At 43.1% G+C, this 15,459-nt stretch overlaps 1 protein-coding gene across 1 annotated transcript in view; it reads right to left on the bottom strand.

Moving 5' to 3' along the window:
* The window catches only part of KIF5C (kinesin family member 5C), a 67,689-nt gene that overhangs the window by 39,362 nt on the left and 12,868 nt on the right, over positions 1-15,459 (bottom strand). Inside the window, exons 2-4 of the mRNA XM_085067167.1 lie at positions 9,269-9,359; positions 6,536-6,609; positions 1,115-1,219 (exon numbers count right to left, since the gene is read on the bottom strand). Of these exons, the coding sequence (XP_084923293.1) occupies positions 1,115-1,219; positions 6,536-6,609; positions 9,269-9,359 (270 nt within the window). The remainder of the gene's footprint in view (positions 1-1,114; positions 1,220-6,535; positions 6,610-9,268; positions 9,360-15,459) is intronic.

Genomic DNA, 15,459 nt, shown 5'->3' with positions numbered 1-15,459 from the left:
AGGTTTTCTGGAACAAAGAGAGACAATTGTCCTCAAAAAAAAAAAAAATAAAAAAAGAGAAGGAGAATGACTGAATGTATGAATTTCTTAATAAAAGGATATTTGACTCACAGAATCAAAGAGAAATATGTCAGGGGAGGAGAGCCTAACCCTTCCCTAATGAAGCTTTACCCAGATTATTGAGCTGGAACACTACCTGGCCGAATTCTGGCTATCAGTCTGGGTTTTTATATGGATGAGTTCAACTTTCCATGTAACAACTGCTATTAAATACAGATATTTTTTGCTTTTGTGCCTTTCCTTCCCCATTTAAAACTCTCCTCTGGCCCAGCTGATTCCAACACAAAGAGGAGAGACCCAATTCTAAATGGATCCCTATTAGAGAGGGAAAAAAAATTATATTAATTTTGAGTTGGCTCAGCTATCAGCAGAGTGTGACAGTTTGGTTCAAGCCTGGCTGCTGCTGACAGAACATTTCTCCCCCTGACAGCTCCTTGCACAACCACCCTGTCCCTCCCTGCTCTCCAGGCAGCTTTTTTTGGGAGAGATTCATCAGCTCTGGTGGGAAACCAATGGAGCAATTCTGTGCTGGCAGAATGGGATTGATCATGGGGATTTGCTACATTTTGGGATCCCCATCTGTTGGTATGGAATTTGGTAAAGCTTTCCAGAGGAGGGGAGGAGAGCTGTGGGAATTCAGAGGGGTCTCTCCATATTTTACAATCTAAGGTCCCTTGAAGTATTTCCTGGTTTATTTGAAATATTTTTTCTGGCTGTGCCTCATTGCTGAGATTTTCCCAAATGTCCTGCAGCTCTGGGATATTTAGGGTCATAACCAGTGGGGACAAATCTCTGGAGAAGCTGCAGTTAATCTGCGTTTTCCTACCCTAAATATGATCCCAGCAAACCTGAGCTGGACACAAACTCCAAAAAAAATCCCAGCAGCTGCACGAGGTGATTTCTAGGAAATATCCTCACTAATGAATACTGAATTTTGAGTTCTAAAGGGGATGGAGAGAGGAAAAAAACCAACAAATCCACAACATTCCGAGGCAGATTTCCCACAGATTTCCTTCCACCCGACCCATGACATAACTTGTCACTGCACATTTACCTTTATGTGGAACTCCAGGTTCTCATCCATGGAGTAGATGTGATCGAAGATGTCGTGAGCAATCCTGGGGATGATTCCCATCAGCTGAGGGTCGTGCAGCTTTCCCTGCAGACAAAAACCCAACAGCAATCAGCAATTCCTCCTCAGGGAGAGGACAGCAGGGAGATTTGTCTGAAATTCCCTCTTCCAGAGGGTTCCTAGGGATGTTCATTGCTCCATAAACACTGCGGGGATTTGTGGATGGGGATGAAGTTGATGTTAGTGCTCAGAAAAGGTGGCAAAACAAACTTGGAATTCCTCACCCCACAGAGCATCCCCTGGTGCTGCCAGCTCCTTCCCACTGTCACCCTCACCAAACACCCAATTTCCAGCCTGATCCTCCCTGCTCAGCCAGATTTTGGGGGATTTGTCCTTCCCACTGTCACCCACACCAAACACCCAACTTACAGCCTGATTCTCCCTCCCCAGCCAGATTTTGGGGGATTTGTCAGTGATGAGAAGCAATAAAACATCCCATTCCTCCTTCCCACCATGCTGGAGAGCTCAGGGAAGATCTGGGTTGTGGGGATTTGAGGATTCCAGGGAAATATTCCATCCAGAGCTGGCTGGGAGTTGTGCCTTACAAACCCTCCTGTTTCCCCCATTAATTTGCACCACTGTTCCTTCAGGAAATGAATATTAACTCATCCCAACCATTCCCCTGCCTTGCTCTTTTTGGGGAGCAAACACCACCAGCATGGGAAAAAACCCACAAATTTGAGATCAAACCCTTCCCTGGCTGCGTCTCACACCGTATTGCTGTTCCCAAATGTTTCATGGAATTGTTTAAATATTCAGTAAGGAGTCAGGAGTCGAAGATTCCATCAGAACACAGTGTCTGGAATCTCTGACACACCTCTGGAATACAGCTTTGGCCAACTAAAACTGCCCCTGTCAGCACAAAAAGGATTCTTACTCCCAACAGTGGTAGGAGCAATAGGAAAAATATCATTATTTTTTAAAAAATATAGCATGTAACCACACAATTCCCAATCGTGGGAGGTCAGATTTGATCTGCAATTGCTAAAAATTAATTAACACCAACAATTTTTTAGCAAAATAGAAAAAAATCCCACCCACATGCACATGTTTTTTATCAGCATGCGTTTGTCACTGACTAGTGGGTCACACTGACCTGTTTTCCCACTTTTTTCAGCCTTTATTAGCATCCTCAAATCTAGGTTTTTTTAGCCACTGCCTCATTTACCCCAAGCTGGTGAAATGCCTGTGAGTTTCCAGCCCAGGATGAAAGCAATTTCCCACAAAGAACTTCCATCACCTCTCCCTCCACCCCAGCCTGCGTTTACAGCATTTTTGGGGTTTCTGCCCCTGAAGGACATAAACATCTTGAGGGGGGAAAAAAGGGATAAATCAGTTCCACTGCTGCCTGCTTTCCCTATAAAGCAGCACTCAGCTCGAGCTAAACTATGAATATTTAATCTATTTTATACCAATAATATCACCTCTGCAGCAGCAACACCTAAACCCAGAATCACACCCAACATCTTACTCAGCTGCTCCAAAACCAAAACCTCCTTCCCATCCCAGGCAACATTTTATTTCACACTGTGAGAATGGAAAAAAGGGTGATTAAATCAATTAAATCCTCGATGAAGGGGGAATATTTGATATACAATTTTTCTATTTATAAAAACACCTCCCAACACTGTTTTTCTCCCTTCCTCCAGTGACTGCAGCACCATTTCCACACTTTCTCCCTGAAGAAATCCCTGAAATCCCTGAAAATCAACTCCCTGGCTGCTCAGAGAGTTTTCCCTGCGAGGGGAAAGGAGCTTTTCCTGAACTGGGATAAGCAGGGATTTGCTGGGATTCCTTCAGGGAGCTGAAATCCAAACCAAGCTGTGCCTAAACTCCAAAGTACAGCAGAACACAGAATTCCTCAGGCAGCCACAAAACCAGGAAAGCTGCAGCCACACTGTGCCTCTCCCCTGGAGTGGCTTTGGTGGAAAAATCCAGAAAAAAATCCTGAAAATTCGGGAAAATCTGGGGGTGGGGAGGTGGAATCCAGTAAAAATCCAAAGGAGGCTTTGGATTCCTTCTGGCAGCACCAGGTGAATTTATCCCCTAATTCAAGAATTTTTGGGAAGTGACAACTCCTAAATGCATTTAATGAAATCTTCTCCCAAGCCCAGCAAGCGCCACAATAATGATGTTTTTTCTTTCCACTTCTCCCTCAAGCTCAGAGGAGAAATTCAGGTGTAAAACCTGAAATGTGAGGAACACTCAAGCACTGTTTGAATCAGTAAAAATTTCTGGATTTCTATCAAAATTTCACAGAAATTCCGTGGATTTTTGTGAAAACAAGAGGGGGTGGAAATTTAATTTAATCCCATTTTAATTTATGGAATGGTTTGGGTTGGAATGGACCTTAAAGCTCATCTCATTCCAGGGGCAGGAATTCTCCCAGTGAAAAGAAAGAGACCATAAAAAGGAAGGGAACAGCAAGGTAAAGGTGAAGCTAAAAATATTAAAAATAATATAAAAATATTAAAAATACTAAAAATACTAAAAATACTAAAAATATTTAAAATATTAATATTAAAATATTAAAAATTACATTAAAAATAGAAAGAAACCACAAATAACCTCATGGATTCAGCTGTAACTTCACAGAAGGAGTTTGGAGAATTTTGCTGCTGCTGCTGCTGCTGTTGGGGAAACTCCCCCATAGAGTTCTGTGCTCATTAAAGCCTCAGATTTTCATAAAAACACTGATTTCCACACTCAGCCAGAGCAGGTGAAGTGCAGCACTTGAGGCAGGGCTGCTTGCACTCAGGATGTTGCCACAATAACTCCAGTTTCTGGGGACCAAGAACCAACAGCTCTGCCACTGAGTCAAAACCCATCAATTTAACTTATGGCCAAAAAAAAATGTACTTTTTAAAGTTTCCACCTGCCCTTCAGGTGGCAAGGAAAGATCAGCGCCTGTCAGAAACCTTTCCTGGCTGTTTTACAGCCCCAGAACGCCCTGCTGGAGCTGAACACCACCACTGAGAAGCATTTCCCATTCCCCATTTCACAGCAAATCCCCCGTAACAGCTTTACCAAGAGGATTTACTATTTCCCCAACCTCCGACTATTTTTTTTCTCCCCGTCCACAACACCCTGGAGCAACTTTACAAGAGGATGTTAGGCTGAGAGGGGGATTAAAGCTGAATATAGACTGGATTGCACTTGGAAATGACAGCTTTTTCTCTACTGAAGGAGGGGAAGAGCCGTTTCTCCACGGTCATTTCCCTCCTCACTGCTCATAATTCAAAATATCAGTTGGCTGGAGGACATCTGTGGCTAGCACAGGTCTTTCCCATGAGAACTTTCCGCTGTGTTTTATAAACAAAGATAAAGTTTGGATGTTATTAAAAACAGTGTCTCGAGATTTGGACAGTTCAGGCCTGGCCAGTCAGGCCTAGGGGGAGGTTTCAGACTGACCAATCTGGGTGACCTCTGAAAAATCGATGTAAGTTGGAATCAAAATAAAGTGTGGCTAGCACAGGTCTTTCCCATGAGAACTTTCTGCTGTGTTTTATAAACAAAGATAAAGTTTGGATGTTATTAAAAACAGTGTCTCGAGATTTGGGCAGTTCAGGCCTGGCCAGTCGGGCCTACGGGGAGGTTTCTGACTGACCAATCTGAGTGACCTCTTGTCGCTGTTGAGCCGCTAGCAGAGAAAAACCCAGGTTCTCCATGAGGCAAGAAAAATTGCATTTATTATTTTGATTTCCATATATATAGACTTTTCAGAGGTCACCCAGATTGGTCAGTCAGAAACCTCCCCCTAGGCCTAACTGGCCAGGCCTGAACTGTCCAAATCTCGAGACACTCTTTGTAAAACATCCAAACTTTATCTTTGTTTCTAAAACACAGTGGAATGTTCTCATGAGAAAGACCTGTGCTAGCCACAACCTCTGAAAAATCTATATAAGTTGGAATCAAAATAATAAAGCTCTCTTTTCATGCCATGCTGAGAATCTGAGGTTTTCTTCTCTGCTAGTGGCTCAACAGTGACAGGGAAGAGCTGCTTCTCCATGGTCAATTCCCTCCTCGCCGCTGGAAATTCAGAATATCAGCTGGCTGAAGGAGATCTCTCCCAGGCCATGGGGCAGCAGCAGCTCCAGCCCTGCAGACATTTTGATTTAATTACACCCCAGAGCTGCTGGATTACTCAGGGTTGTGCCATCTGGGAGGGCTGAGCCAGAAATTCCCCTCCTGTCTCTCGTCCTCCTCCTCCCAAGGACAGCCTCAGTTAGCCAGCACTCCTTGCATCCTCCAGGAATGCTGCAATTTTCCTCATTTTCCCCATTTTGCCTGTGGCTCCCGTTGTCCTTTCACCTTCAGCTGTGGAGCAAAGCCATGGAATGCTGCTGAAGGCAGGAAAAGGCATTTTTACCTTGCTGATCGTTAATTTTTGGGAAGTGACAACTCCTGAGTGCTTTTAGTTATAATAATAGCTTATAATAATTATTAATTGTAGTAAATAAAAAGCTGAGCTGAGATGCTCCAAGACACAGACAACCAGTTTGGGGAGGAAGAGCCCCAGGAAGGGTTAAATCCTTCAGTGATCCTTCTTTTTTAGCAGGAATATCAAAATCCTTGAATGATCTTCCTTTTTTTTAGCAGGAATATCAAAATCCATGAATGACCCTCCTTTTCTAGCAGGAATATTGAAATATCTTCTACCACAATTTTTATTATTTATTTACTTTATTTATTTTATTTACTTGTTTGTTTGATTTGTTTTCTCATTTGTGTTCTCATCTGTGGATCCACAAATCCCACTCCAATCCTTCCAAACCCAAACATTCCCACCACGGAAAACAAGGACAAACCCCACCTGATAGGTTTGACTTGCCCTTTGCTCCAAATAATTGGGATTTATTTAGATAACTGTGGCTGTAGCTTGGGGTGAAAAAAATCCACCTTGAATGAACTGCTAAAGGAGCTGAACATGCCTAAATCCCTTTTTCCAGGGAGCTCAGAGCTCCAGAGATCTGCCTTGCCATGGGAATTTTTACATGGGATTTTAACACGGGATTTTAACATGGAATTTTTACACGGAATTTTAACGTGGAATTTTTACACGGAATTTTTACATGGAATTTTAACAAAGAATTTTAACGTGGAATTTTAACATGGAATTTTTACATGGAATTTTAAAATGGAATTTTAACATGGAATTTTAACGTGGAATTTTTACATGGAATTTTAAAATGGAATTTTAACTTGGAATTTTTACATGGAATTTTTACATGGAATTTTAACACGGAATTTTTACATGGAATTTTTTCCATGGAATTTTTACATGGAAATTTTTACATGGAATTTTTCTCCTCCCTCCCAACCGGCTTGGTTTGCCCACTGTACCTCCATGGTGTGTGTTTTTCCTGATGAGGTTTGTCCATAAGCAAAGATTGTGCCGTTGTAGCCTTCCAGGACATCTGCAAGGAGGAGGAAAACAATTAAAATTTTCTTTAATGACATCCTCAAGACGAATTAGCAGCAATTTTTAAGTCTTTCCAGTGCTGAAGCTGAATTGGGAAGTAGTTTGGGTATGGGGGAAATGTGGGATATTGAGCTAATTTTAGGCAAAAAAAATCATGATAAGATCTGAATTAAAGATTTGCAGGATTATTGGCATCTCTCTCACTTTATTGGGAGAAAAGTATCTCTGGACATCAAATCTCATCCCATATATCTGTGGAACATGGGAAAGAAAAAGCTGAATTGCACTGAAAACCATCAGGCACCCTGGAGAAAATGATACAAATTCACAGACATTCCTTGTTATAAATCTATTCTATCTTCTGTATATTTCTGATATTATATATATATTTTTATATATATATATATATATATTTTTAATATATATTTTTTATATATATTATATATATTTTTAATATATATTTCTGATATTCTGTTTTCTGTATCACAGTTCGTGGCCTCATTCATTTCCAAGCTTTTTCCAAGATTTTATTATTCATTATTTATTAATTTCCAGAGCAATTTCCAAGCAAAGCAAGAAGAAAGTCAAATGAACAGGAATTCGCTTTATTGAAAATCAGCTTCTCCAAAGGCAGAATTTGATGTCAGAGTCAGATATCAAAATATTGCCTTTGCAGTGGTTAATGCCCAGCAAGCTGGGAGGGTTGGAAACTATTGGTGAGGTTTCCCATCCTCTAAATCTCAATTAAAACAGATTTCCAGGCAAAAAAAAATTGAAAATAATTAAATTCTATTATATATTATGTGTCAGATATATTACATTTACATAAACACACAAATAATCTCCTTATTTGCATCTCCATGCAGGTGCTCCAGACAGGAAGGAAGATTAAATAAGATATATCAGGAAAACACAAAAAGAATCTTGAATTGCAAGAGAATGACAAAGTTAGAGGCAACAATTCCTGTCCTTCTGGAAATGAACATTTTGAATTAATGGAGCATCCTCAGCTGCTGAGAAAAATAGGGACACTGCTTCTCCTTGCTTTGAGGAAACACAGTTTAAAATCATTGGTGATAAATAAAAATTAAATAGATTTAAAAATCCAATTGTACTGCTCCATAAGAGTTCATTGCTACTGTTTCATCTTCCTGTCAAATTCGGTTATATTTTAAAAAAATAGTTTGAATTAAAAACAAAAAAGGAAAAAAAAAAAAGAGGAAAAAATAATTATTATCTGCAGGTGAATGAATGCAAGGTAACAACTCAGCTCACAGCCAAGGGGCAAAATAACCTGATTAATCAACTGTTATGTAAGAAAATTGCTCAGGATTTGCATCAATATTTGCATTTTGCTGGAGGAAGCAGAGATAAGTCATTTTTACCTTCCCAATTAGCAAAAAAATACCTCATCCTATTAAAAAAAAAATTAAAAAACCAGCCCTTTGCATCACCTGCAGTGAAAACAAGTCAGAGGTGTCAGCATTGAGGTTATTTTTGTTGGAAGATTTTCCACCTGAAGTCATTTTTAGACCATCTGTGCACTGAATCCAGAGAGAAACAACCCCACACTGAGCAAAACTCCAGAGGGAGGGGGAAAAAAAATCAGATTAACAAAGGGACTGAACTGAGATCAGGTGGGATTTTTACAAAATTCCCAGAAAAAAAGTAAATCTGAGTGTTTTTTCTCAATTCCTGGCCCAACTCTCCCCACAGCAATTCCCAGTTTTGACCCAAAATCCTCCTCTGCCCCTCCATAGCTGCTTTTTTTTTCATGAAGATGTATAAAACAAATATATTTTTAGCCCTGTATTTCTCTTTTTCACCCAGATTTCCCCAATTCTTCACCCCAGCACCTGAAGCCCAGATTTCCAACCAGAAAAGTCGCTCAGCTCCTGAATGAAAGCCAAAAAATCATCCCCACCACCCAAGAAATCCAAGGAATTTGCTGTAATTCCACGCCCTTCTCCCATCCTCCCCCTCAGTTATCAGATATTCCATGCTCATCCCAGACTGCACAGTCTCACCCTGCATGACAAACTCACTTTTTGTCCCTTATATCCCCAAAAAAACACCCCAATTCCAAAATCCTTGCTCACTTCTGGTACACTGGCTAACTAGAAAAGCATTCTGGGAATGACTTAGTTAAACTAGAGGTGAAAACCAAGTTGGATAATTGTAAACCGATTATTAGAACCAATATTATTGTTATTAGAACTGATTATCAGAACAATCAGTGCTCCCAGTGGGGCTGGTTGGTCACACCTGACGTTCCTGTCTGCTCTGTGGTGTTGGTTAAACACATTTGTTGTTCTCACAAGTGTGGAAACTCAGAACTAGCAGTTTAAAAACCCTGGATTTTTGCAATAAAGTGTCTGTGCCATACAATTGTGGAGCCTCTGTTTGCCCTTAAAAAACACTGCAGAACAACTGCTGCAATTCCTTCAGCTCTTTTGTTGGGTTTTTTTTCCCCCACACAAACAAACCCTTAAAAAAGGGGGTTTTAAAGGGGTTTTTATAAAAAAAGGAAACACTCAGAATTCCTAATTACCAAACTCCCCTCCAGACATCTCCACATTCCTTCTCCAGTCTCTAAGCAGCTCAGGGGGCACAGGGACACATCTCTAGGCACAACACACAAAGCCACCACCTACCTTTGACAATCTGCTTGGCACAGGCATTATAAACTTGCTCCTGCGTTGTGTTCGGGGGTAACACCCTGTCAAAGACGTAGGGCTTCCCTTGCTGCAAACAGAACACAAACCCCATCAGACAAAGAACATTTCCACCCCTTTACAGCCCAATTTCACATCCTGAAATGTAACATTTCCTGCAGAAGGAGCCACTCGGTGAATTGGGCAGGACAGTGTTTTGTGGACTGAAGAGATGTGACATTTTGGGTGCTCCAAACGCAGATTTTCCATTGCTGGCCAATGAAAGGTGGCAGATGTTCCCTGTGTGCTCCCATTTGGGGCAGCAGCTTCCCATGGGGGAGACAAGCAGCTGGAAAAGCAGCAGGGGTTGGATAGTGCCTTCCCATCCTGGGAGTGGAACAGGGAATAGCCATGGAAATATTGGGGGAATCAGCCTGTGAATATTGGGGGAATAATCCTGTGAATATTGGGGGAATAGTCCTGTAAATATTGGGGGAATGATCCTGTAAATATTGGGGGAATAATCCTGTAAATATTGGGGGAATAGTCATCCAAGTATTAGGGGAGTAGCCTAGAAAATGCTGGGGGAACAACCATGTGAATATTGGGGGAATAGCCATTTAAGTATTGGGGGAATAATCCTGTAAATATCGGGGGAATAACCTGGTAAATACTTTGGGAACAGTCATATAAATACTGGGGGAATGGCCATGCAAATATTGTAGGAATAATCAGGTAAATATTGGGGGAATATGCATATAAATATTGGAGCAACAATTCTGTAAATACTAGGGGAATAGCCATATAAATACTGGGGGACTAATCCTGTAAATATCGGGGGAATAATTCTGTAAATATTGGAAGAATAACCTTGTAAATATTGGGGAAATAATCCTGTAAATATCAAGGGAATAACCATGTAAATAGGAAGGGAATAATCCTGTAAATATTGGGGGAACAGCCATGTAAATATTGGGGCAATAATCCCATAAATGTCAAGAGAATAACCCGTAAACCTTTGCGGCAGTTTTGCTGTTCATCCCTGCCGAGCAGTGCAAGCTGTGCAGTGAGCAAAGCCCAGGGCTGAGAGAACCTGAAGTTTGCAGCTGCTGAGCTCTGCTGAGCCCAAGGTGACCCAGAGCAGTCCCAGCACAGCCCCAGCACCCCACTGGCTTCACCTCTATCCTAAACGTGCAAATTGTCACAAAAAACTCAGCCTGGACCCAAACCAGCCAGCCCATCCCAGTCACGTTGCCCTAATTTGTAATTTATTCAGAAATCGTTGTGATTTTCACCCTTAGTGCCCACAAATCCCCTGATGCTGTGTGGGAAGTGCTCCACCATGGTGTCCTGAGTGGGATTGGAGACACCAGGACATCCTGAGTGGGACTGGGGCCACCATGGCTTTCTGAGTGGGACTAGGGGCACCATGGCATCCTGAGTGGGATTGGGGCCACCATGGTTTATTGAGTGGGACTGAGGCCACCATGGCATCCTGAGTGGGATTGGGGTCACCATGACATCCTGAGTGGCACTGGGGCCACCATGGCATTCTGAGTGGGATTAGGGCCACTATGACATCCCAAGTGGCACTGGGGCCACCATGGCTTTTTGAGTGGGATTGGGGCCACCATGACATCCCAAGTGGCACTGGGGCCACCATGGCATCTGAGTGGGATTTGGGGCGCCATGGCATGCTGAGTGGCACTAGGGCCACCATGGCTTTCTGTGTGGCACTGGAGCCACCATGGCACGCTGAGCTCTGTGATTCCCAGGTGACACCACGACTGACATTCCCCACACGGAACCACGGCGCAGCACAACCCGAAAACCTTGATCCCTCCTCGCCACGACTGTAATTGCTTACAAGCCCAACACACATCCCCAGCCCTAAACACAGGGCTGGGTGACACTAAACACAGGCCTGGGTGACACTTCAAAGGCCAATCCACCCTGCTGACAGCAGCTCTGCTCCCCCAGCGCCACATTTACATTTAAAACACCAATCCTGGTGGATGTGCAGCTTCCTCCTCATCTCCCATCAAAGCCCCTGTTGTTCCCCTTTCCCAGACACCACTGACAGGAATTCAAAGCCGAGGAGGTGCAGGGATCCCTGAGTGAGGAGTCAGCAGTGCCACTGCAGCAGTTGTTCCACGTTCTGCTCAATTAACCCTTTTTGTCACGCTTTGATTCCAGTTCAAGAGCATCAGGGGAAAAGCAGGCAGGGAGGGCTTTGCCTGTGGGATGTGCTCCTGGTTCAGCCTGGCGTTTTGGGGTTCCAGGGTGAGAAGGCAATTTCTAAGTGGTTTGGTAGGTAATTTAGCTGGGGATTTGGGTTTGGGGCCACCCAAGCATCTCCTTGTAAGACACGAGGCTGGAGGTGATCCTGATCCCAGCTCTCCCCCATGGCAATCCCATTCCCAGGAAAAAGGAGCCAGCAGCCACCCCAAACTGTGTCTCCCTACATCTTCCACGCCAGACAAAGCTCTGCACTCCCAGGGTGAGCAGGGCTGCCCTGATAGAAACATTCCAGAGCCATTTCTCCAATAGAATTTTCTTTCTCCCCGTTCTGCTCATCCCAAGCTCCAGGCCAAAACCCCATGGATCCACAGCCTCAGACATCCACTTATCCCATTGATTCCCTATTGGCTCTGAGAGCTGTCAGTGCCTCATCCCACCGAGGCAAACCCTGCTCTGCTGCCAAGCCAGCCCTTCCTCAGAGCTCTCCAGGCCTGGAATGTCACAGAGCCTCCAAAAAATCCCAATCCCATCCCAACTGTGCTCCAGGCAGATGAAGAGGCACTGCCTCCCAGTGGGATTTACCTGCCCAGCTGAAAACAGGAGGCAGCAACTCCTAAATGTGCTCCACAGGGCAGGTTTCCTCCTCAGGAGTGGTTTTTTTGGGAAGCTGAAAGGCTGGAAAAGCCATCCCTGATATAAGGAAATAAAGGGATGTGGGAGATCACAGAGCATCTTCACTGACTGCACAGAATGAGAGCAGCTGTGGGGTTTTGGGGAAGGTTTTTGTGCTTCAAATCCACATCCATCCTCATTTTTTGCCCAGGAGTTCCTGGCTGGATCTTGAGAAATGTTTGGATCTTCCCATGTCACCCCATTGCAGCTTCCCAACCCTTCCTCCTGTGCCACACCCCCTCACTGCCACACCCACACAGCTCTGGGGCTTTTTGGTTGTTTGTGTTGTTATCACAATCCCTTCATTCCTGACAGATTTTCCTCCAAGGCAACACAAGCCACATCCACCCTGCAAAGGCAACAGACCCAAAGGGTTTGCCCCAAACCAGAAGGGAGGCAGAGCAATGAAAATCCCCATTTCCAGCTTGTTCCCTTTTCTCCCTATTGTCACATCCAGAAGCTACATAACTGCTTTCACTTTTTTTTTTTTTCCAAATGTAACTCATCCTGCACTAAACACCAAAACCAGGAGGCAATTCAAGGAAGCAACAAACAGCCAGAAATAAAATGTTATTTTCCCACGATTTGATCTGTTCACCTCCATGCATTGTTTTCAAAGTTCCTCGTTCCACGCAGTGTATTATCTCCCATCCATAAATCACATTTCCCTTCCTTCTCCAGCCCCCCTGACAAGCTGCTCCATTAACTGGTGCCACTGCTGGATAATGGCTGGATGAGTGCTCTGATCCACCCCCAAAATTCCTGACAGCCACTGAGATCCTGCTCTGGGCAGCACCAGCAATTCTATTCAGGCATATTGCCACTTATTATCTCACTGCTTTAGCTTCCCATGGAGTTGAAAGGCATTAAAAATAAATAAATAAATAAATAAAGAGAAGATTTCACGAGCACAAAAAGGATGTTCACCATCAATCCCAAATTTACCAAACCCAAGCTCAGAGCAGCACTGCCACCAGAAGCCAATGCAGTCTCAATTAAAGAAATTAAAAAAGAAATTAAAGACAACCAAATACATTTCCTGGTTTAAAATAAATAAATAAAAATAAAATAAAATAAAATAAAATAAAATAAAAATAAATCAAATAAATAAATAAACAAATAAAATAAACAAATAAATAAATAAATAAACCTCAACTCTCCAAAATTCCCCAGAGAGAGGCAATGAGGAGTGCTCAGAGCTGCCTGCTCCGAGTGAGAAGCCCTGATGGAATTTCATGGTGAATCCCCTGTAAGGTTCAGGGTGGATTCCAGCCCTGGGCGTGCAGGTTGTGATGTGATGTGATATGTGATGTGATGTGAGCTGACACCTCACCTTCAGGCAGCTGAATCCACTCCCAGATCCATCCTCCCCCCCAAAAAAACCACCTTATAAAAACCATGGGCAAGGTGAGATGGCTCAGGACGGAATTCCTGGAGCAGCAAGGAAGGAGACAGACAAGGAAATGCTGGATTTCTTTGATTTTGGGGCGATGGGAGGAGGCATTGTAGCCTGAAACCATCCCCCAAAATGAGAGATTCTCGAGCAGACAGCACATCCCAGGGAGCAAAAAAGCCCAGATGCCGGAGGGACACCCTGGAAAGTTTCCCAGAGAAGCTGTGCTGCCCCTGGATCCCTGGAATATCCAAGGCCAGGTTGGAGCAGCCTGGGACAGTGGAATTGTCCCTGCCATGGCAGGGTGGCACTGGATGGGATTTAAGGTCCTTCCACCCCAACCCACTCTGGGATGCTCTGACCCATTCCAGGATGCCACAAGGGTAAAGGATGACCAGGGGAGGACAAAAGCAAGAAAGAGGAGAGATCTGGGTGATTTGGGAGCAGCAAACATCAGAAAAAGGATAAAAGCAACAACTCCAGAACCTCCCCAAAGATTTTTGTCCAGAGCCTTCCCAAAGATTCTTTCTAGACTTTCCCAAAGATTCTTTCCAGAACCTTCCCAAAGATTTTCTCCAGAATCTTCCCAAAGATTTTTCTCCAGAATCTTCCCAAAGATTTTTTCTAGAACCTTCCCAAAGATTTTTACCACAATTTCCCAAAGATTCTTTACAGAACCTTCCCAAAGATTTTTTCCAGAACCTAACCAAAGATTTTTTGCAGAACCTTCCCAAAGATTCTTTCCAGAATCTTCCCAAAGACTTTTCTCCAGAATCTTCCCAAAGATTCTTTCTAGAATTTCCCAAAGATTTTTTTCCAGAACCTTCCCAAAGATTTTTTTCCAGAACCTTCCCAAAGATTCTTTCCAGAACCTTCCCAATGATTTTTTGCAGAGTCTTCCCGAAGATTTTTTCCAGAACCTTCCCGAAGATTTTTTGCAGAGTCTTCCCAAACATTCCTTCCAGAACCTTCCCAAAGATTCTTTCCAGAACCTTCCCAAAGATTCTTCCCAGAACCTTCCCAAAGATTCTTTCCAGAACCTTTCCAAAGATTCTTTCCAGAACCTTCCCCAGCCAGCCCTCCCTGTGGCACTCTGGCATTGTTAGTCGAGGCACGTCCTGCCCAACATGGCAGGTGGAATGAAACATTCCTTCCCTCCAGCTGCAGAGCAGGACTGAAAGCTTTCCCTGCCTTTGAAAACGGAAAAGCCACATTTCCTGAGCGCTGCCTCCACTCCCAAGGGGGATAAATGGCCCTGAAAATTCCCCCTGGAATCACAGAGAACTTTGAAAACTGAAGGAGTTCTTCTCCCCACAGGGATGCTGCAGCCACCAGGTTGTTTTTATTTTGCTGGTGAAGCCCAAGGAATGAACAGGATCCACCTCACTCTCCTGCAGCCATTTATCTCCACTGAGAATCGCAAACGGGGTTGAAAACAAACGGAGGAAATAAAAATATATTAGAAAAACAGCAAAATCCAGCTGTACTGACGAAGGAAACGCTCCTGCCATCCCAATGCATTTTCTCTGTTTGCCCTAGAAAAACATCAGAACATCAGTAAATCACCCCGTGGGTGAAAATGCTGAATATCTGGGTTAAAAAGGATAAGAAAATTTATTCAGAAAAACCCTGAATGCACTACAGAGTCAAACTGAAGCATCACAAAAAAAAAAGTTCTTAAATCTTGGTAATATTCCTCATTATTTTATATTCCTCAATGTTTATTGAAGAATAAAAGAAACCAAGCAGCCCTGGCTGAACAGGCACTGCAGAGCTACTGGAGTCAAAGCCAGCAGTATTTTGGAAGGCTTTTGAATTATTATTATTATTAGAATTGTTTCAATTATTTGTTTTTTTTAAATTTAATTCTTGAATTATTTAATTT

This window comes from Lichenostomus cassidix, chromosome 7 (assembly GCF_008360975.1).
Source record: "Lichenostomus cassidix isolate B80296 chromosome 7, HeHo_3.0, whole genome shotgun sequence".
NCBI classification, from domain to species: Eukaryota; Metazoa; Chordata; class Aves; order Passeriformes; family Meliphagidae; genus Lichenostomus; species Lichenostomus cassidix.
Note: the sequence above shows the minus strand (reverse complement) of the source record. Positions and strands in the feature narration are given on the sequence as shown.